The sequence below is a fragment of the Salvelinus namaycush genome, chromosome 20, assembly GCF_016432855.1.
Source record: "Salvelinus namaycush isolate Seneca chromosome 20, SaNama_1.0, whole genome shotgun sequence".
Taxonomy (NCBI): Eukaryota; Metazoa; Chordata; class Actinopteri; order Salmoniformes; family Salmonidae; genus Salvelinus; species Salvelinus namaycush.
In genome coordinates this window covers 1,552,920-1,576,316 of record NC_052326.1, presented here as the reverse complement: position 1 = coordinate 1,576,316, position 23,397 = coordinate 1,552,920, and the positions used below count along the sequence as shown (strand labels likewise).

The 23,397-nt window shown below is 40.8% G+C and overlaps 1 protein-coding gene across 3 annotated transcripts in view; it reads left to right on the top strand.

Moving 5' to 3' along the window:
* The window catches only part of LOC120064958 (contactin-4-like), a 185,370-nt gene that overhangs the window by 152,223 nt on the left and 9,750 nt on the right, over positions 1-23,397 (top strand). For 2 of the 3 annotated variants that reach the window (XM_039015566.1, XM_039015567.1), the window contains exons 13-15: positions 20,568-20,743; positions 22,330-22,450; positions 23,205-23,363. In XM_039015566.1, coding sequence (XP_038871494.1) covers positions 20,568-20,743; positions 22,330-22,450; positions 23,205-23,363 — 456 coding nt within the window. The remainder of the gene's footprint in view (positions 1-20,567; positions 20,744-22,329; positions 22,451-23,204; positions 23,364-23,397) is intronic. The other variant, XM_039015568.1, reaches the window with a different exon arrangement.

The following is a 23,397-nucleotide window of genomic DNA, read 5'->3' as shown; positions in this document are numbered from 1 at the left end:
AATAGAGCCCCTTTAACCCCCCCCCCCCCCCCCCCCCCAACAGCTCACTGTTCTGAAAGCTTGTAAACGTCACTCTGGGTTCAGGTTGATGGCTCATCTATGATTTCCCAATCTGGCTCTAAAGAAATATGCATGTGTGTCTATATACTGTGTAAATATGCCCGGCTGTTATTCTCTCATTATTCACGTGAAAGGCAATATATGAGCTTTATTTGACTTTCTCCCTTAACGGTTTACTTTCCATCATTATGTGATGGTTGCATTCTTGGGCTGATGTACAAATGTTCTCATATATGATCTTGTGCCTCTCTGTCACAATCAATACTGTAGGGAAAATGGGACAGGGAAATGTACATGCACTATTTCTTTGAGAATTGGAAACCTGTTTAGTTGGAGGAATTTCCGCAATGAGAGCAGCCCTTATGGGAGATGACAGCAGTTTATTCAAATTGACTGTGGCTATATGAATACTGAAAAATACCTGTCACAATGCATTTATTTACCGTGGATGTGAATAAACCACCTAGACAACAGCAGAGGAGCAGTCACAACAGATGAACCCTGTTAATGTCCCCATTAGTTCAACACTGAGGGGATATTAACCAGTGTAATCAGTCTTGATTAGGAAATGGACTCTCGGAATGTTGATTGCGGTGGAAACTGAATATTGCAATTAGTAATTACAGCTGGTCAATGGCCTCAAAACTCTTTACCTCAAATGTTGAGTTCACTCCTTTGTTGATGTCTGAGATGGCAATTCATTTTCTTTTTCAATAATGTGATTTTCTATTGCGAGTTGTCATCGTGTCACCTTTCCAATTACATTTGAGGGTCCTTTGTTGTGACATACATGCTTTAAAAAGGATTGCTTGGATCAGCAGGTTATCACAAAAGTCTAAAACTAAATTCAGAGAGGTGGCAGTGGTCATTGCCTTTGTCACTTCCAGTGGTGTGATTTTTCATAGGTGCAGGACGAAAGATACATTGTCTGAACGACTTATTCTGTGCTCTTTCAGGCAGATGCGAATTACAGGGCGGCCAGCGGGGGGCTACACCCCCCTGAATGAAAGATGAGCCCCACTAAATGCAACAAAATTCAATCTTTGGGGGGTCTCTAAATAATGCTAATTGAACCATTCTCCTATTTGTTTAAAATGCAATTGTGTACTGCTACTATACAGTTGTAAATATGAAAAGAAAAGCTTGTTCCAAAATAAACCAACACCCCTTCTAACATGTTTAAAAAATATATATATGTTATCCCATGTCATTAGTTACCAGAACCATAAAGTCAAAATTGTCTATATAATAAAAATGTATGAAAACAAAAATGTGCTTTTTAGTCTTAATTTAAGGTTAGGGTTAGGCATAAGGTTAGCAGTGTGGTTAATGTTAGGGTTAAGGTTTAGGTATAAAATCTGATTTTAAGAAGATACATTGTAAATATAGCCTGGTTTTAGCCATAAATATGATTAATAATTGTGGCTGTGGTAACTAGTGATGACCTCCCGGGACACTCAATTAATTCAGGCTACAAGAGTGTAGGCCTAAGGACAATCGCCAAATGTGACTTTTTGGTGTTTTGTAACAGATGTCTCTTTCCATTCATCAAATGGCGTGTGCACAGTGCATTGTTTGGATGCTGGAATTATTTTGGAGTGGACAAATATACGCAGCCTTTTTTCAGTGATTTGTTTGACAATCAGATGAAAACATCATGATTGGTTGTGTTCATGCCACATTAAAAGTGAATACATTTTTACCGTTAAATTACACTATTACACATAAAAAAATATAGAACCCCACGAATGTCACGGTATAATTCACACTCTGCTTTCAGGAGTTGTGGGAAGAGTTGTTTCTAATGCACAATCTGCAATGAGTCAGTAGACTCATACAGCGATGATTGCTGATTTGTTGAAGCCAAAAGAAAATTAATGGCAAATGTTACAAAAAGCATACTGTGCCTTCAGAAAGTATTCTTACCCCTTGACTTATTCCAAATTTTGTTGCAGCCTGAATTCATCCAAAATTCAGCCTGAATTCAAAATGGATTAAATAGATTTTTTTTCTCACCCATCGACACACAATAACCCATAATGACAAAGTGAAAACATGTTTTTAGAAATGTTTGCTAATTTAGTGAAAATGAAATACAGAAATGTCTCATTTACATAAGTATTCACACCCCTGAGTCAATACTTTGTAGAAGCACCTTTGACAGTGATAACAGCTGTGAGTCTTTCTGGGTAAGTCTCTAAGAGCTTTCCACACCTGGATTGTGCAACATTTCCCCGTTATTCTTTTCAAAATTCTTCAAGCTTTGTCAAATTGGTTGTTGATCATTGCTTGACAACCATTTTCAGGTCTTGCCATAGATTTTCTAGTAGATTTAAGTCAAAACTGTAACTCGGCCACTCAGGAATATTCACTGTCCTCTTGCTAAGGAACATCCTGTGCATATTTGGCCTTGTGTTTTATGTTATTGACCAGCTGAAAGGTGAATTAATCTCCCATTGTCTGGTGGAAAGCAGACTGAACCAGGTTTTTCTCTGGGATTTTGCATGTGCTTAGTTCCATTCTATTTCTTTTTTATCCTGAAATACTCCCCAGTTCTTAACGATTAAAAGCATACCCATAACATGATGCAGCCACCACTATGCTTGAAAATATGGAGAGTGGTACTCAGTAATGTGTTTAAATTGGATTTGCCCCAAACATAACGCTTTGTATTCAGGACAAAAACTTTTTGCAGTATTACTATAGTGCCTTGTTGCAAACAGGATGCATGTTTTGGAATATTTTTGTTCTGTACTGTCAATTAGGTTGTTTTTGGTCCATCCTCAGTTTCTCCTTTCACAGTCATTATCTAACTGTCTTGAAGTCACCATTGGCCTCACGGTGAAATCCCTGAGCGGTTTCCTTTCTCTCCGGCAACTGAGTTAGGAAGGACGCCCGTATCTTTGTAGTGACTCGGTGTATTGATACATCATCCAAAGTGTAATTAATAACTTCACCATGCTCAAAGGGATATTCAATATATATTTTTTGCCATCTACCAATAGGTGCCCTTCTTTGCGAGGCATTGGAAAACCTCCCTGGTCTTTGTGGTTGAATCTGTGTTTGAAATGCACTGCTCAACTGAGGGACCTTACAGATAATTTTATGTGTGGGCTACAGAGATGAGGTAGTCATTCAAAAATCATGTTAAACACTATTATTGCACATGGAGTGAGTCCATGCAACCTATTATGTGACTTCTTAAGCACATTTTTACTCCTGAACGGGTTGAATTATAGCCACGGGAATTAGCGGTGCTGAGGGTGCTGCAGAATATCCCCTCTGCCAAAAAATGTACATTATTTTTTCACAGAAATAGTGCACTGGGCTTTTCTAGTCTTGTATTAGCAGAATGATATAACCGTCTGTGGCGGGGCCAGCTATGTTAAATTATTGCCCAGTTTAGCCAAAAAGAAAGCACTGAGCCATTATAGGTAGAAGACAGGGTCCTTCCTAGTTAGTCATGACTGGCAGAGATAATGGAGTGGTTGGACATGTCAAATGATGAGTCCTGATTGGTCTGTCATGTCACAGGCGTCTGTCTATAGAGAGAATCTTTGCTACTGCCAATTTTTGGAAAGATACAGTGCCTTCGGAAAGTATTCAGACCCTTGGCTTTTTCGACATTTTGTTAGGTTTCAGCCTTATTCTAAAATAGATTTTCTTTTAAATCCCCCATCAATCTACACATAATGACAAAGCAAAAACAGGTTTTCAGAAATTATGCACTTTTTTAAAACCCTGAAATATTACATTTACAAAAGTATTTAGACCCTTTACTCAATACTTTGTTTAAGCACCTTTGGCAGCGATTACAGCCTCGAGTCTTCTTGGGTATTATGCTACAAGCTTGGCACACCTGTATTTGGGGAGTTTCTCCCATTCTTCTCTGCAGATCCTCTCAAGCCATGTCAGGTTGGATGGGGAGAGCTATTTTCAGGTCTCTCCAGAGATGTTCGATCGGGTTAAATTCTGGGCTCTGGCTGGGCAACTCAAGGACATTCAAAGACTTGTCCCAAAGCCACTCCTGCGTTATCTTGGCTGTGTGCTTAGGGTTGTTGCCCTGTTGGAAGGGGAACTTTTGCCCCAGTCTGAGGTCCGGAGTGCTCTGGAGCAGGTTCTCATCAAGTATCTCTCTGTACTTTGCTCCATTCATCTTTGCCTCAATCCTGACTAGTCTCCCAGTCCCTGCCGCTGAAAAACATCCCCACAGCATGATGCTGCTTCCACCATGCTTCACCATAGGAATGGTGTCAGGTTTCCTCCAATCAATCAATCAATCAAGTTTATTTTATATAGCCCTTCGTACATCAGCTAATATCTCGAAGTGCTGTACAGAAACCCAGCCTAAAACCCCAAACAGCAAGCAATGCAGGTGTAGAAGCACGGTGGCTAGGAAAAACTCCCTAGAAAGGCCAAAACCTAGGAAGAAACCTAGAGAGGAACCAGGCTATGAGGGGTGGCCAGTCCTCTTCTGGCTGTGCCGGGTGGAGATTATAACAGAACTATGCCAAGATGTTCAAACTGTTCATAAGTGACAAGCATGGTCAAATAATAATCATGAATAATTTTCAGTTGGCTTTTCATAGCCGATCATTAAGAGTTGAAAACAGCAGGTCTGGGACAGGTGGCGGTTCCATAACCGCAGGCAGAACAGTTGAAACTGGAATAGCAGCAAGGCCAGGCGGACTGGGGACAGCAAGGAGTCATCATGCCCGGTAGTCCTGACGTATGGTCCTAGGGCTCAGGTCCTCCGAGAGAGAGAAAGAAATAGAGAAGGAGAGAATTAGAGAGAGCCAAGATTTTCAAAATGTTCATAAATGACAAGCATGGTCAAATAATAATCAGGAATAAAAGTCAGTTGGCTTTTCATAGCCGATCATTAAGAGTTGAAAGCAGCAGGTCTGGGACAGGTAGGGGTTCCATAACCGCAGGCAGAGCAGTTGAAACTGAAACAGCAGCAAGGCCAGGTGGACTGGGGACAGCAAGGAGTCATCATGCCTGGTTTGCCGTGACGTATGGTCCTAGGGCTCAGGTTCTCAGAGAGAGAGAAAGAAAGAGAGAACGAGAGAATTAGAGAGAGCATACTTAAATTCACACAGGACACTGGATAAGACAGGAGAAGTACTCCAGGTATAACCAACTGACCCTAGCCCCCCGACACATAAACTACTGCAGCATAAATACTGGAGGCTGAGACAGGAGCGGTCAGGAGACACTGTGGCCCCATCCGAAGATACCCCCGGACAGGGCCAAACAGGAAGGATATAACCCCACCCACTTTGCCAAAGCACAGCCCCCGCACCACTAGAGGGATATCTTCAACCACCAACTTACAATCCTGAGACAAGGCCGAGTATAGCCCACAAAGATCTCCACCACAGCACAAACCAAGGGGGGGCGCCAACCCAGACAGGAAGATCACGTCAGTAACTCAACCCACTCAAGTGACGCACCCCTCCTAGGGACGGCATGAAAGAGCACCAGTAAGCCAGTGACTCAGCCCCTGTAATAGGGTTAGAGGCAGAGAATCCCAGTGGAGAGAGGGGAACCGGCCAGGCAGAGACAGCAAGGGCGGTTCGTTGCTCCAGAGCCTTTCCGTTCACCTTCACACTCCTGGGCCAGACTACACTCAATCATATGACCTACTGAAGAGATAAGTCTTCAGTAAAGACTTAAAGGTTGAGACCGAGTCTGCGTCTCTCACATGGGTAGGCAGACCGTTCCATAAAAATGGAGATCTATAGGAGAAAGCCCTGCCTCCCGCTGTTTGCTTAGAAATTCTAGGGACAATTAGGAGGCCTGCGTCTTGTGACCGTAGCGTACGTATAGGTATGTACGGCAGGACCAACTCGGAAAGATAGGTAGGAGCAAGCCCATGTAACGCTTTATAGGTTAACAGTAAAACCTTGAAATCAGCCCTTGCCTTAACAGGAAGCCAGTGTAGGGAAGCTAGCACTGGAGTAATATGATCAAATTTCTTGGTTCTAGTCAGGATTCTAGCAGCCGTATTTAGCACTAACTGAAGTTTATTTAGTGCTTTATCCGGGTAGCCGGAAAGTAGAGCATTGCAGTAGTCTAACCTAGAAGTAACAAATGCATGGATTAATTTTTCTGCATCATTTTTGGACAGAAAATTTCTGATTTTTGCAATGTTACGTAGATGGAAAAAAGCTGTCCTTGAAACAGTCTTGATATGTTCGTCAAAAGAGAGATCAGGGTCAAGAGTAACGCCGAGGTCCTTCACAGTTTTATTTGAGACGACTTTACAACCATCAAGATTAATTGTCAGATTTAACAGAAGATCTCTTTGTTTCTTGGGACCTAGAACAAGCATCTCTGTTTTGTCCGAGTTTAAAAGTAGAAAGTTTTCAGCCATCCACTTCCTTATGTCTGAAACACAGGCTTCTAGCGAGGGCAATTTTGGGGCTTCACCATGTTTCATTGAAATGTACAGCTGTGTGTCATCCGCATAGCAGTGAAAGTTAACATTATGTTTTCGAATAACATCCCCAAGAGGTAAAATATATAGTGAAAACAATAGTGGTCCTAAAACGGAACCTTGAGGAATACCGAAATGTACAGTTGATTTGTCAGAGGACAAACCATTCACAGAGACAAACTGATATCTTTCCGACAGGTAAGATCTAAACCAGGCCAGAACTTGTCCGTGTAGACCAATTTGGGTTTCCAGTCTCTCCAAAAGAATGTGGTGATCGATGGTGTCAAAGGCAGCACTAAGGTCTAGTAGCACGAGGACAGATGCAGCGCCTCGGTCTGACGCCATTAAAAGGTAATTTACCACCTTCACAAGTGCAGTCTCAGTGCTATGATGGGGTCTAAAACCAGACTGAAGCATTTCCAGATGTGACGCTTGGCATTAAGGCCAAAGAGTTCATTCTTGGTTTTATCAGACCAGAGAATCTTGTTTCTCATGATCTGAGAGTCTTTTGGTGCCTTTTGGCAAACTCCAAGCGGGCTGTCATGTACCTTTTACTGAGAAGTGGCTTCCGTCTGCCACCCTACCATGAAGGCCTGATTGGTGGAGTGCTGCAGAGATGGTTGTCCTTCTGGAAGGTTCTCCCATCTCCACAGAGGAACTCTAGAGCTCTGTCAGAGTGACCATCGAGTTCTTGGTCAAGGCTGACCAAGGCCTTTCTCCCCCGACTGCTAAGTTTGGCCGGGCGGCCAGCTCTAGGAAGAGTCTTGGTGGTGCCAAACTTCTTCCATTTAAGAATGATGGAGGCCACTGTGTTCTTGGGGACCTTCAATGCTGCAGAAATTTCTTGGTACCCTTCCCCAGATCTGTGGCTCGACACAATCCTGTCTCGGAGCTCTACGGACAATTCCTTCGACCTCATGGCTTGGTTTGTGCTCTGACATGCACTGTCAACTGTGGGACCTAATATAGACTGGTGTGTGCCTCTCCAAATCATGTCCAATCAATTGAATTTACCACAAGTGGTCTCCAATCAAGTTGTAGAAACATCATAAGGATGATCAATGGAAACAGGATGCAGCTGAGCTCAAATTCAAGTTATATAGCAAAGGGTCTGAATACTTATGTAAATAAGGTATTTCTGTTTTTTATTTTTAATACATTTGCAAAAATGTCATAAAAACGTTTTTCGCTTGGTCATTATTGGTTTTTGTGTGTAGATTGATGAGGATTTTTATTTAATTTAATCAATTTTATCATAAGGCTTTAACGTAATAGAATGTGGAAAAAGTCAAGGTGTCTGAATACTTTCTGATGGCACTGTATCGCTATAGACAACTGCAAAAGTGTTGCTAGAGCTCTCAGAAACATTGCTACCCTGAATTTAGCTGGCGCTACTGACAAAGCTCGCTCGGGAAAAGTTTAAGTAGACAGACTACTTTCTGGAGTATAATGCCATGTCGACTCACATGCATTTATATGTTTGGGTGGGGTGGGGATAAGGCTTAAGAGGGTGTGAACAATGTTGAATAGGCGTAAAGAAAGAATAGTTCTCAATATTCCACTTTATTTGGAACGGCAGCCAGACAAAATTAAACGGGACTATTTATATAATGAATATGAATTCTCGGGGCAGAAATGATAAAATATTAAAGCATTGGACCTCTCACTAAAGGCTTCAGTTAAATCCGAACTGGTTCTCTAGCAGATTAGTAAGAATGGCTCACCCCGTGTTCAAGAATGGCCTTTTTCCCTTCATTCAGAATACAACCTCTCATTTTCGGGTTATTTGAAAAGGAAATAATCTCCAAAATATCACAATTTTTAAAACAAGCAATAGAAAGCTGATTGCAATTATAGTTTAATCCAACAGAAAAAACTGAACAAATATTAGAAAAAAATATTATGTTTAAAGTCAAATATACTAATTGATAAAATACCAATATTTTTATTTTTATTTTTTTATAAAACAGTATAATCTTTGTAAATTATATAATAAATAGCACTAGTGGAGTTGTCACACATCCAGGTAACAAAAATATATTGAAATGTCTGCTCTTTGCAAAATACAACCAACTGATTGCAGCATTAATGCAAAAATGGAGGAGGGCCAAAGTGGAAAGGGGAGAATGTAAGGAACTTGTCTGTCGGTCCTGAATTAAAGATCAAAATTGTCTGAAGATAATTGTGATAAATAAAAAAGTATACCAGTTTCATTTAAGGATGAAAAAATTGAAAGCTGCACCATACAGGTTGCAAAATAGTTGGGAGATTCTCAATGTACCGATTTCATGGCACATGGTTTATGAACTGATTCACAAAATCAGTTAAATTGTTTTTCAATTTAAATGATATACAAAATTCTTGCAGTAAATAGAATGTTATATGTATGGGGGATACAACCATCCCAGCTCTGCAGATTTTGCTACAAAGTTACAGAATCATTAGATCACTTGCTTTGGTACTGCCCATATGCAGGTTTGGGTAGGTTACTTTATAAATGTAATCTGTTACAGTTACTTTGTAACCAAAATTGTATTCAGTAATGTAACTTTTGGATTATCCAAACTCAGTAATGTAATCTGATTAGATTTTGTTACTTTTAAATTACTTTCCCCTTAAGGCATTAGAAGAAGACAAAAATGTATGTTACCAATTGAACAACATCTATTGCAGGATAAACCAATGTTAAAGTTTCCCTAGCTGGCCATGTATGGATGTTCAATTTTATTTTATTGGGTTGGTTATGTAGGCTTCTTCTAACCTATCGCTTTCTACTACATATAATAATACGATTCAATTATATCTTTACATTAAAAACCAAAGTCTATCAGAATTTCAGTCATTGCAATAAATGTTATACCCCTTGATCTTCAAGAATAGGACTTGGAAATATGGAAGTATAGATTAGCCAAATTGTTTTACCTGACCATAACCCCAAAACGAAGGACTTTTTAGCTGTTGTTTATGATTTTGTTGTCATGGAGGACTGATTGGGCTCATTGATTTGAAAAATAAATGCTGGCTCATGGAATGGCATGCTTTGAGCACTTTTGAAAAGTGCTATTTACACGTGAAAAATGAATGCCATGTGCTGCATTTGCTATAGGCCTATTGTTTACCTTTTTGTTGGTGACACTTTGATATCTTGATAATATGCAGCTGTTTAAAGGGCAAATCCACAGATGAAACAATAACAAAATGGCCGCAGAGCCTCTGTTTTGGTAAAAAGCTGAGGGATGGGCCTGGAGAAATGAACAGTAACCTATCTTAGATTAAAAGATAGAGATAAACAAAATTAATGTTTTAACCATGTTATGAGGCAATACAGTGTCTGTTTACATTTACAATGTTTACAAGTACTGAAGAAAAGCAAGCTTATATTTTGAGTTTTCATGGAGTATGACAGTTACACTAAGCTCATGAGGCATTTTATAAGTTCTATTCTTTAGAATCAAAAAATATACAGTACCAGTCAAAGGTTTGGACACACCTACTCATTCCAGGGTTATTCTACATTGTAGAATAATAGTGAAGACATCAAAACTATGAAATAACACATATTTAATCATGTAGTAACCAAAAAAGTGTTTAACAAATAAAAATATATTTTCTATTTGAGATTCTTCAAAGTATCCACCCTTTGCCTTGATGACAGCTTTGCACACTCTTTGCATTCTCTCTGAGGTCCAACTCATCCCAAACCATCTCCATTGGGTTGTGGAGGCCAGGTTATCTGATGCATCACTCCATCACTCTCCTTCTTGGTCAAATAGCCCTTACACAGACTGGAGGTGTGTTTTGGGGCATTCTCCTGTTGAAAACAAATGATAGTCCCACTAAGCGCAAACCAGATGGGAAGGCGTATCGCTGCAGAATGCTGTGGTAGCCATGCTGGTTAAGTGTGCCTTGAATTCTAAATAAATCACGGGCAGTGTCACCAGCAATGCACCCCCACACCTTCACACCTCCTCCTCCATGCTTCATGGTGGGAACCACACATACAGAGATAATCCGTTCACCTACTCTGCGTCTCACAAAGACATGGCAATTGAAACAAAAAGTCTAAAATTTGGACTCATCAGACTAAAGGACATATTTCCACCAGTCTAATGTCCATTGCTCGTGTTTCTTGGCCCAAGCAAGTCTCTTCTTATTATTGGTGTCCTTTAGTAGAGGTTTCTTTGCAGCAATTTGACCATGAAGGCCTGATTCACGCAGTCGCCTCTGAACAGTTGATGTTGAGATGTGTCTGTTACTTGAACTCTGTGAAGCATTTGTTTGGTTGGAGGCTGGTAACTCTAATGAACTTATCTTCTGCAGCAGAAGTAACTCTGGGTCTTCCTTTCCTGTGGCGGTCCTCATGAGAGCCTGTTTCATCATAGCGCTTGATGGTTTTTGCGACTGCACTTGAAGAAACTTTAAAAGTTCTTGACATTTTCTGTATTGACTGACCTTCATGTCTTTAAGTAATAATGGACTGCCGTTTCTCTTTGCTTATTTGAGCTGTTCCTGCCATAATATGGACAGTCTTTTACCAAATAGGGCTGGCTATCTTCTGTATACCACCCCTACTGTACCTTGTCACAACACAACTGATTGGCTCAAACACATTATGAAGGAAATAATGTCCACAAATGTGACCCACCACCTGGATTCGATCTTATGCCGCAAAAATGTTAATGGTGTTTTTTACATTGGATAAAAGTAGAGGCTCAGAGCTACAAAATGGTATATCATACACTGCATTTTTGAGGAACAATGGGAAAGTAATTCTGCTTTGAAAGTTGACACATGTGTAAACTCACTTTTGAGAAAATGTCCTTTCAATGTTTTGGTATCTAGTGAAGAGCTCTTCTTTGTCTACACCCATTCATCATCGTTCACACCCCCTTAAGCTTTAGCCCCAACCATCTCGTTTCGCTCTCGGAGCGTTCAGAGCGCATACCTGATGCTCTGGCCAATGTTCTGTTTACCTCTGGATAACAGGAAAACAGCCTAACCAGCTCTGCTGGCAACAATTTCATTGCGCTTTTTTGCCGACGTTTACTGACACCGGCCTTATTCAACGGGTGTTGCATACTTTAGCTAAGACCTGTAACTAGCTAGGTGAACAAGGAACCTAGCTAGATAAACAACGTGTAAGATCACACACGTCACGTAACGTTAGCAAGCGAGCCAGCCAGCTAACGTTAGCTAGTTAAACAACAATGAACGTAGTGCCAAATCATGTTGTTACTGCCCTGCATGAATCTGCTGGGAGCTAACCAACCATGTACAATGTTAGCTAGCTAACATTAGGCTCTAACTAGCAAAGCAAATTGCTCTGGGATACGAATAATAACGTCACCTAGGGAGCCAACCAGCTAACTTTAGCTAGCTAACCGTACACTTTAGCTTAAGACATGTAGCTAGCTAGGTAAACAATGAACCTAGCTTGGTAAACAATGTGTAAGATCACACACGTCACGTAACATTAGCTAACGAGTCCGGCAGCTAATGTTAGCTAGTTGAACAACAATGAACATAGTGCCAAATCATGTCATTACTACCCTGCATGAATCTTCTGGGAGCTAACCAACCAGGTTCAATGTTAGCTAGCTAACATTAGGCTCTAACTAGTAAGGTAAACGGTTCTGGTATAAGAATAATAATGTCATGCATGTAACATTTTTTTTTTATATATGGTGGATTGGAAATGATGCAGACAATTACGTTGATAGAAGTCACAATCTATCTGCAGTATTAAAGCTGATCTACCCCCTAAAAAGCGAGTGTGAATCTCAGCAAAATCATTCAAGAGCATTTTTCTCATACAGTACTTGTCTCCTTAAGCTGTCTTTATGCTTCACATGCGTAGATCTACACACACACATGTGCACTTGGGTGGAGTCGGATTTTTGGAGCAACGCACACGTTTTGGCTGATCCAGACTCCCAAATAACATTCCCAAGGGGGCGACAGAGGTTTTCTTGTTGTCTTCTAATTTGTGTTGAAAGCAAAAGAAGAGTAACGTTCTCGTGTTGTCTTCAAGAGTCTTCCTCTTGCTAGCTAGTTGGCTAAGCATAGCCTGCAAGCTAGCTAGCCTTTTAGCTTCGCACATCTCATTGTGAAATAGTCGGGTTGATAATTTAAAAAAATATGCCCTAGCAAATATTCTTATACTTGCCATTTTAACCTACAATATTATCCCAGTTTGATATGCTGGTTGAATGTATTCACTCCCAGCTAGCAGCTGTTTTTACAATTTCAAAATAGCCTAGAATCACGTTGTTATCACTACTATATTTTTGGGTGATTCTAATAAGGATACAATGTTGTTTGGTTTACTGTGTGAACAGTTACTGATATTATATTTGGTTATCAATGCAAAATAGGCTACTTGATGCATGGCCTATACAGTATATATATAGTTCAGAACAAGGAACCAAGCGAGTTGGTGGTAAAATACAGCTTCATAGCCTACACAACACTGCCCCATGGCTACGCAATGAATTATATTTTGCATTCCAAATGTCATGGGGTGCAGGAATGGGGCGCCAGGCTGCCAATCATTACGCACACCTGTCACCATCGTTACACGCACCAGCGCTTCTTTGGACTCACCTGGACTCCATTACTTTGTTGATTGCCCGTCCTATATCTGTCTGTTCCTCGGTTTGATCCCTGTGTCAGCATTATTGTCGTTATGTTTCCGCTGTTCAGACGCTGTCCTTGTTTGTTTCATGCCGGTTATTTATTAAATGTTCACTCCCTGTACTTGCTTCTCGTCTCCCAGCGTCTGACCTCACACGTTGCTACGCTCCGAATTCTCCATCTCCGTAGGGTATAAATTGGCCTTTAGTGGCATAACATGTTTATTAACTTTCAAAGCAGCATAACTTTACCGTGTTTCCTCCAGCTACAGTGTATGATATACCATTTTGATGCTCTGAAACTACTTTTAAAAAGTGTGAAAAAAGAGAGGAGAGAAATACAGCCGCATATCTTATCCACAGATACAGTAGCTACAGATGTACTGTTATAGACGGGATGAATAGAGTGTTGAGAGCAGCTCACTAGAATATGTCTCTTTATTTGCACAACGTTTGCTCACTAACCACCAATGCTCCATTGTGGTTTGTCCTTGAGAGAATCCTTTTTGTCTCTTGAGGAAAATGTTAAGTATCCATGTTGAATGGCTTTAGAATCATTTGTTTGCTCTGCATTGGTAAAGGGCTTTCTTTGTGTTTCCTTGATCTAAAAGGCTGGGAAATTAAGATTTTAGTTTGAACTATATATTTCTCGCAGATACCCTATAAGAAGTTTGTCACGCCCTGACCTTAGTTATCTTTGTTTTCTTTATTATTTTGGTTAGGTCAGGGTGTGACATGGGGGATGTATGTGTTTTGTCTTGTCTAGGGGTTTTGTATGTTTATGGGGTGTTAACTTGTCTAGGTGTTTGTATGTCTATGGTTGCCTAGATTGGTTCTCAATTAGAGGCAGCTGTTTATCGTTGTCTCTGATTGGGAACCATATTTAGGCAGCCATATTCCGTTGGGTATTTCGTGGGTTATTGTCTATGTGTAAGTTGCCTGTGTCTGCACTTATTGATTATATAGCGTTACGTTCGTTTGTTATTTTGATAGTGTGTTTAGTGTTCTTCGTTTCGTTAAATAAATAAGAAGAATGTATTTATATCATGCTGCGCCTTGGTCCTCCTCTCTTCCTCCATACAACGAACGTGACAAAGTTAGTTACAGGGTGCATTGCAATTAGCGTTAGCGCAATGACATGCTAGCTGTTCCCATAGACTTCCAGTCATTGAGTCAACGGTTATTAATTTAAAAACGCATCTTGGCAAAAATATGGCAACAATCTGTGAAAACTCTGTCAAAACCATGTGACTCTGGAATACTCCTAATACATTAGTCAACTGCACATAGCCACCCTTGAGCAGAGGGCCTTAAGAATATGTACACCAGAGAGGAGTACACATTTACACCCCCACCTTCCCCCTCCCAAGGCCATTAAACTTGGAGGGAAGTCTCCACAGTGGTCGATGGGGCATCTCTGCCTCAGTAGCACTAGCTACATAGCCTGTGAGAGCATTATTCACGTATGACTGGCTGTTTGTGGGATGAGCAGAGGCTGTGGCCGAGTGATGAGTGTCAGCCGCGAGCCACAGGGACGGGAGAGGATGGAGCTCACATTAATTCACACCTTAAACAGTCAGCCCAGCCCAGCTCCTTCTATCTCTCTCTCTTTCCCGTCATTGACTTCCCACTTTAATGATATTACTATGCAATTTCATGTCTCTCCAGTTTTTCTGCTGTTCACCCTCCCAGCAGTCCCTGGAGTGTAGTGGGATCTATCTGTCGGGGTGGTTGCAAGCTTACCATCTTGTCTCTGATTGACTTTGCTTAGTGAGAGGGGTGCGCTCCTCGCTCTTATAGCCACAGTAGGTAACAAGGCATTATACAAGATAGATATCAATCAAATGACGCTGGAGAGCTCTGCTGAGGTTGTGTAACCAAGCAGGGTTATCCATACAATCTGTCACAAATGATGATGGAGTGGAGTAATAAGAGACGTTTTCCCAGTATCGTCTTTACAGTGAATGATTGGCTCTGGTCAGCCTCAGAGCTTAGAGCTGACTATGCATGGCCATATATCTGGCCACCAGTTTTTTTTAAATGACTGTCACATTAGCATTTAGGTTGCTATGTCAGTTAGCATTGGATATTTCACCTGAATTTTGCCAGCACTCTGTCTTGACATTCACATGTCATTAGGTGTGTACATTTGTGACAATTATGTTATAAAGATAACCACACTGAGAGGAGTAAAACAAAAAAAATCTGATCGGCAAACTGTAACAATTGCCATTTTGTCAAGAATTAGACAGTCAAACCCAAGGCTCCTATTGCCATGTTCTCACAAGCGATCTGTCAGGGGAAAGAGGAGGTGTAGCTTTTTCTCCCTTTCAACCCTATTGGCATTGATGGACATTTAATAAACGTGTTCTCTCTGCAAATAGAAACCCAGACCCAGACACTTGAATAGTTGCGCTCATGTGTCCCATTGTGTCCGACCGTGTCACTATATAGCTCCCCATTTTATCTTCCCTGGAATAGTGCTGAGCCTTCATGACACCCTCTCATTGTATGTTTAACCAAATCAGTGGCGTGTGTTCATGGATGCCAAGGGAAGCCAGGCTTCCCCAAAAAAAATTGACCAAGAAAAAAACATAAAATAATGTATCTTTCATCTCTCTGTTTCATAATTTCCATTCAATTTGCAAGAGGCTGAATGTATCTCACTGGAGAAAGCGTCCGAGCGAGTGAAACATCGCCCCTCTGTCTCTGTATGTGTAGCCCATCTATCTGACGCTGTCTGGTCAAAAAGAGTATGATATTGTTGCTGCACATATCATTGAATACAAGGGAAGCAAGTGAGCATTCTCCCTTGATAAAAATATCATAGAATAATAAGCAATGAGCTTTGAGCTGAACTGAGTGAGCTCAATTGTGAATGATCCAGGGCACACCAACAACAAAAAAATGTGTCAAGGGAAGCCAGTTTGGATTTGGCTTCACACCAATCATATCAAAAGCCAAACGTCATTGACAGAAAAAAACTTGAATTGTTGCATCTCGTTGTGTAGTTGTCTTCCGTTGTCTAGCTAGCTAGATAAAATTGTCACTTTCATAAATTAGCCATGGATGGAGATAGAGATTTGGAATTGTGGTTTTACTTAACTCTCCGTACTGGCCAATGATTATAATGGCGATCTGATCCAACCCTAAGTTCATACATTGTGGCCTGAGAGGATGGCCTGAGAGGATGGAAGTTCAATATGTAGCTAGATGTTGTAGGCTAATGTTAGCTGGTTAATAGTTGCCCATGAAAATAAGTTAGGCTAGCAAGCATGCATTTTAGCCAGGTAGCTAGCCTAGTACAACAAAAACTAAGAGTGTGTATAGTATGACAGAGTCATAGGTTATTTCGGCAACATGAAAGAGAGGAGGATGGCATTGGCATTTCTCTACAAGTATTTCTCTACTTTTTCTACTTACGCACACACACACGTTTGTTTTACTATCCTTGTGGGGACCAAACAATTGATTCCCATTCAAAATCCTATTTTCCCAAACCCATAACCATTAACCTAACCCTAACCTTAACCCCACACTCTAACTCCTAACCCTAATCCTAAACCTAACCCCTAAACTTAAAATATACTTTTTCCTTGTGGGGACCGGCAAAATGTCTGCACTTCTCTTAATTTTCCTTGTTTTACTATCCTTATGAGGACATCTGATCCCCACAAGGATAGTAAAACCAAAACACACACAGAAATCAGTATCATGGACAGCCACATGATATTTAGCTTACCTTGATTGAACTAAATTGTTTTTAGAATCTTGGAGTTGTCACTTTATTAGACTAAGCGGAGGTGATTAGATGATGTTGAAATGTTGAAGCTGAAATGTTTCTGGAATAGTGGAGGCAGCTCCTGTTTTCTTTGCGACTTGCGGTAACTCTTTGGTGTTCTAAATCAATAGTTGTTTAGTAGGCCAAAAATGTCAGAAACCTTAACTTGATTGACCATGCTGTAGGTCATATAACTGATTGTTACATGCAATATGCTTTGTGGACTCCACCGGACAGATGTTGCTTTCCGGTTTTGTGATGAAACACAAAGGTGTGGTTGGATTTATTCGGCCACTGTGTCTTCTTGTTGTCTCGGTCGTAGACCTATATATAACGGTGTCAAGGCATATGAACTAAATGGTTATAAAGCTAACAATGCAATTATCACAACACATAGGTTGTAATATGGCTTTTTTTCCTGGCTTGGCTTCCCTAGTGATTTTATCGCTACTGAACAAAACCCATCAGCTGATAGCGGTCTACTCTGATATCAAAAAGAGACGAGATAAATTACATTCTGAGTAGGGGGCATAACATGCAGTAAGGTTGGGGTAAATTCGGAATTCCTGAATTTAATTCAATTCAACCTATTAATTGAAATTTTATTTTAATTGGCCACAAGAACAGGATGCAGAAATTGAATTGAATTTGAATTAAAGGAAGTAGAATTCAATTCAAACCAATTTAAATAAATTCCACTGAGACATGAAAGATACAGTATGTATCACATTCCTGTGAAAAATATTTTGCCAAAAGCATATGCCACCTCTTACTGAATACAGATTCCATTTTAAATATCAGTTTGATTATAACTCGAAGATGTCAAACAGTACTTTGTTTGTATTTTTGTCATGAGATGTTAGGTTGTTCCATTCTGCTTCATCCTTCCATTCTGGAGTGTTTGATCTAATGCATTCTGGGATATGAATTTTTTATATTTAATAACATGTAAGTGAATTATGAATTATTATCCTACAAAATAATCTTAGAATGCTTCCACACAACTGTAATTATTTAAAACTATTTTTAGGAGGACAAGTTTCAAAAATGACATGCTTCAAGAAGATTAAACAAGGTATTGGCAACCATATATTATGTCAAAATAAACATTCATAGTGATGTACAGTACCCGTCAAAAGTTCTGAAACACCTACTCATTCAAGGGTTTTTCTTTATTTTTACTATTTTCTACATTGTAGAATAATAGTGAAGACATCAAGACTATGAATAACACATATGGAATCATGTAGTAACCAAAAAAGTGTTAAACAAATCTAAATGTATTTTATATTTGACATTCTTCAAGTAGCCACCCTTTGCATTGGTGACAGCTTTGCACACTCTTGGCATTCTTTCAACCAGCTTCACCTGGAATGCTTTTCCAACAGTCGTGAAGAAGATCCCACATATGCTGAGCACTTGTTGGCTGCTCTTCCTTCACTCTGTGGTCCAACTCATCCCAAACCATCTCAATTGGGTTGAGGTCAGGTGATTGTGGAGGCCAGGTCATCTGATGAAACACTCCATCACTCTCCTTCTTGGTTAAATAGCCCTTACACAGCCTGGAGGTGTGTTGGGTCATTGACCTGTTGAAAAACAAATGATAGTCCCACTAGGTGCAAACCAGACGGGATGGTGTATCGCTACAGGATGCTGTGGTAGCCATGCTGTTTAAGTGAATTCTATATAAATCACTGACACTGTCACCAGCACAGCACCCCCACACCATCACACATCCTCCATGCTTCATGGTGGGAACCATACATGCAGAGATAATCCGTTCACCTACTCTGCGTCTCACAAAGACATGGTGGTTGGAACCAAAAATCTCAAATTTGGACTCATCAGACCAAAGGACAGATTTCCACCAGTCTAATGTCCATTGCTTGTGTTTCTTGGCCCAAGCAAGTCTCTTCTTATTATTGGTGTCCTTTAGTAGAGTTTTTTTTGCAGTCTCTTCATTAAAACAGTTGATGTTGAGATGTGTCTGTTACTTGAACTCTGTGAAGCATTTATTTGGGCTGCAATTTCTGAGGCTGGTAACTCTAATTATCTTATCCTCCGCAGCAGAGGTAACTATGGGTCTTCCTTTCCTATGGCGGTCCTCATGAGAGCCTGTTTCATCATAGCGCTTGATGGTTTTTGCGACTGCACTTGAAGAAACTTTCAAAGTTCTTGACATTTTCCACATTGACTGACCTTCATGTCTTAAAGTAATGATGGGCTATCATTTCTCTTTGCTTATTTGAGCTGTTCTTGCCATAATATGGACTTTGTCTTTTTCCAAATAGGGCTATCTTCTGAATACCCACCCTACCTTGTCACAACACAACCGATTGGCTCAAACGCATTAAGAAAGAGAGAAATTCCATAAATTCACTTTTAACAAGGCACACCTGTTAGGTGACTACCTCCTGAAGCTGGTTGAGAGAATGCCAAGATTGTGCAAAGCTGTCATCAAGGCAAAGGGTGGCTACTTTGAAGAATCTCAAATAGAAAATATATTTAGATTTGTTTAACAATTTTTTGGTTACTACATGATTCCATATGTGTTATTTCATAGTTTTGATGTCTTCACTATTATTCTACAATGTAGAAAATAGTCAAAATAAAGAAAAACCCTTGAATGAGTAGGTGTGTCCAAACGTTTGACTGGTACTGAATGGAGTAAATGATCTATCTGAATTTAAATTATTTTCATTTTTATTCAATTTGACTTCCTTTAATTCAAATTCAATTCAAATTCTGCTTCCTATGGGGTGTGGCCAATCCAAATTCAATTCAAATTCAAGAATTGAATTGGAATTAAAGACCAAGTCGCAACTCAATTCAGAATTGACCCCAACACTGCAATGCAGGTATCGAATTCGCTCTGGATGAAGACTGCACTGCCGGCACTTTTTACAGGAATCTATGGCTGCCTGTCCAGGGATCATTTGCCATGGTTAATTTAGTTGGCGCTCAGAGTGGATATTTCAACCGAGTACTCACAGCACCCCCAAGAGGGAGACAAGCACCGTACAGCATCAGAACAAAGGGGCTCCTTATTCCTCTCATCATTCCGCTCTCGTGCTCCTGTAGCTATCTTTCTTGTCTCTGCTCACACTCACACTGGAGACGAGGAACACGGTCTATCTAATTCCTCAGTGAAACAACAGCAACACACCACATGCATGCAGAGACTTGAATAGAGAATGTGTAGTGAGGGAAGCCCTGCACGTGTTTATTTTCTTTGAGTGGCTGCAGAAGTCAGGGGGTCTGCAGACTGCAGATGTAGGAATTACAGTACCTACCGACTGAAGGCTGAGCTGACAGTGACAGTTGGAGCACATTCTCTAGGTACAGGTAGACAAGCCTTCGCAGTTCCCTCAGTGTACCCTCTGGCTGGCTGAATCTCATTAACTCTGGTAATCACACTGGTTTTTGTTCTGGGTTAGTGTGTTTTTACTTCCACGTGTCCATTTATTCGTTGAATTCTGCATTTGAAAAACATGGAAGATATTAGAATTTTGCACAACAATTGGAATAACCTTTTACAGTATTTTAAGCTTGGGATTTCCCTTAACACTGCATAATGTAATGGTTGCTTTTAGTATGTGTTTTGTAGCGGTTTCATTCACACTAACAGTAGTGCATGTGTGCTGTTTTCCAGAGCCGACCATTATAACCACGCCACCGTCCACCCTGGACGTGACTGTAGGAGAGAGCATCGTGCTGCCGTGTCAGGTGACTCATGACCCGTCTCTAGAGCTCAAGTTCACCTGGTTCTTCAACGAGCAGCTGATCCACTTTGGCAACCACGGCGGATACTTTGAAAAAGTGGGCGGTGTAAGTGCATAAGCCTCCAAATATTCCCTCCCGATTCCCTCCCGGGGCCATCAAGCCGGCCATTTATAATCAAAGTGTCATGTCTGAGAAATGGTGCCGTATTACCTCGCTTTTACACCATGCTTGTCAGGAGCACTGCAATGCATAACGAATAGGAAGAAACACACATCTTTACTACACCATGTTGCAGATTGCTTATATTTTATTTATGCCACTGCTCTCTCATGAAAATATGTCATTAAAGAGACATTGATTTTTCAACCCCTTCAGAAATTACATTGAGAAAGGTCAAGGGGTGAAGCTGGTGATACATTGCAACATCGATACCGTGGTTCCCTTCCTTTGGTATAAGTGAGGTCATATTAAGTAGGGTATCCGCAGTGCAGAGAACGTTTGGAGCATGTGTATGTATGTGTGGTGAAAATGTGCTGCACATAGTTTATTTTAAAATAACATTTACATATTCCCCATCCTTCCCTAAAACCTACCAAACTCAAAGCTCAGATCATATGCCCCGTTTTGCATAGGTTTCCTCTTTCATTTACACTTTACGTTAACTACAAAACACTTAAAAGCTACTTTTTCATCTCCCCTGTCTGAAGAAGAGTGATGATAATCATTGTTCCAGAAGTGATTAGTAGGGGCATGTACATTACACTCTCTGGTCAGGTTGTCATGTTTTTCATTATTTTAATTGTAATCGTTTTCCTTTTACATGATAAATGACACCACCTGGAGTTACATACATTTGTATGCTGTTTTTGCCACATCCAATTTAGCTTTTGCCACATCCAATTTATGACTGGTCCTGATTCCACTCAGTACTGGGCTGATTAAATGATGGTGTGAAAGTGGGAACTGCAATTAGAAATGGAATGGAAATAACTTGAGAACTTTACCTTTAAGCTTTGCTTGATCATTGAAATAATGAGGCCACTCTTCCACAGCTAAAATCAGCATGTGTATGAATACATTTGTGTAATAATTATAATTAAACGTAAGTGCTCTGCCCGTCTCACATGTACAGGTATGCCAATAACCCTTTTAAAACATGGAAACAGATCACAGTTAAAATCCTAGAATTATAATACAATAATAGGCATACAAAGACCCTGAATAGTTTTTTTTTAAATATACTATTTCTGCTCACATATTATTATTTCTGCTCAAGTCATCATATTTAATTTATTTTAATTACACGTTGGTAAAATGTTACTACAGTATATTAATCGTTGTGCTTGTGTATGTGTGTGTGTGCATGTGTGTGTGTGCGTGCGCGCATGTGTGTCTGCACGTGTCCGTCCGTGCGTGTGTGTGTGTTTGCGCGTGTCCATCCGTCCATGCGTGTGTGTGTCTGCGCGTGTCCGTCCGTCCGTGCGCGTGTGTGTGTCTGCGCGTGTCCGTCCGTGCGTGTGTGTGTGTTTGCGCGTGTCCATCCGTCCATGCGTGTGTGTGTCTGCGCGTGTCCGTCCGTCCGTGCGCGTGTGTGTGTCTGCGCGTGTCCGTCCGTCCGTGCGTGTGTGTGTCTGCGCGTGTCCGTCCGTGCGTGTGTGTGCGTGCATGTTCTTGTTTGTGTTGCATGTTAGCAGCATTCCGCTGGGGACATCATGATTCGGAACATCCAGCTGAGACATGCAGGGAAGTACACCTGTGCAGTGCAGACCAAGGTGGACAGCATCTCCATCGCAGCAGACCTGGTGGTCAGAGGTACTTCTCTCTGTCTATACAGGACAAGCAATTTTTCATGAAAGATACCTTTATTTTGACTACCATTTATTGTTATTTAATAATAATGTAATACATGCTTATTTAGTATGATAAAGTATCATGCAATGTTAACACTTTCACAAATTCAATATAGGTTACCTTTGTAGTAGGCATTTGTCGATCTTGAAAACCTTGTAAACTCCACAGAACTGATCCTATGTTGGAAAGTCATTCTCATGTCCTTGAAAGGTCATTGAAAAATAATGGTAATAGAAAATGCAATTTGATAGGGAACAATCCCACCCACTCACTTGATTGGTTATCCATGGCAACAACAAAGCATTATTTAAGTTAGCTGTGCAGATTTGAAGGGGTCCCATCTGTGTCTTTAAGACTGAATGAGATGGATGCTAGTTAGTAGTCTGTGTTTATTCTCCATCATCCTGGACATGCCTCTAATTAAGATGTGAAGGCATTGTACTCTGTGAGATCAGTTGAAAAGATGGTCAGATAGAGACGTATTTCTCTCTCTTTTAATCTAATTAGACAGAAAAGCTCCCTGAGGTTTCACACCAATCTGATTTCACCAGCTGTACTCCTAGTGCTGAAGGCAGACAGTGATAAGGACACCACTGCTCTGCTCTGCCTTTTTTATACTTCTCTCTCTTTCGCTCTCCCTTTCTCTCTCTCTCTCTCTCTCGCTGTCTCTCCCTCTCTATCTCCCTTCCTGCCTGGTTGTGCACCGTATCTGCAGGTCCCCCAGGCCCGCCCACCAGCATCCATGTAGAAGAAATCAGTGACACCACAGCCTCTCTCTCCTGGAGGCCCGGGCCTGATAATCACAGTCCAGTTACAACATACACCATCCAGGCCAGGACACCATTCTCCCTGGGCTGGCAGGCTGTGACCACAGGTAGGCACTTCAACCAGCTATTGCCTCATCAAAG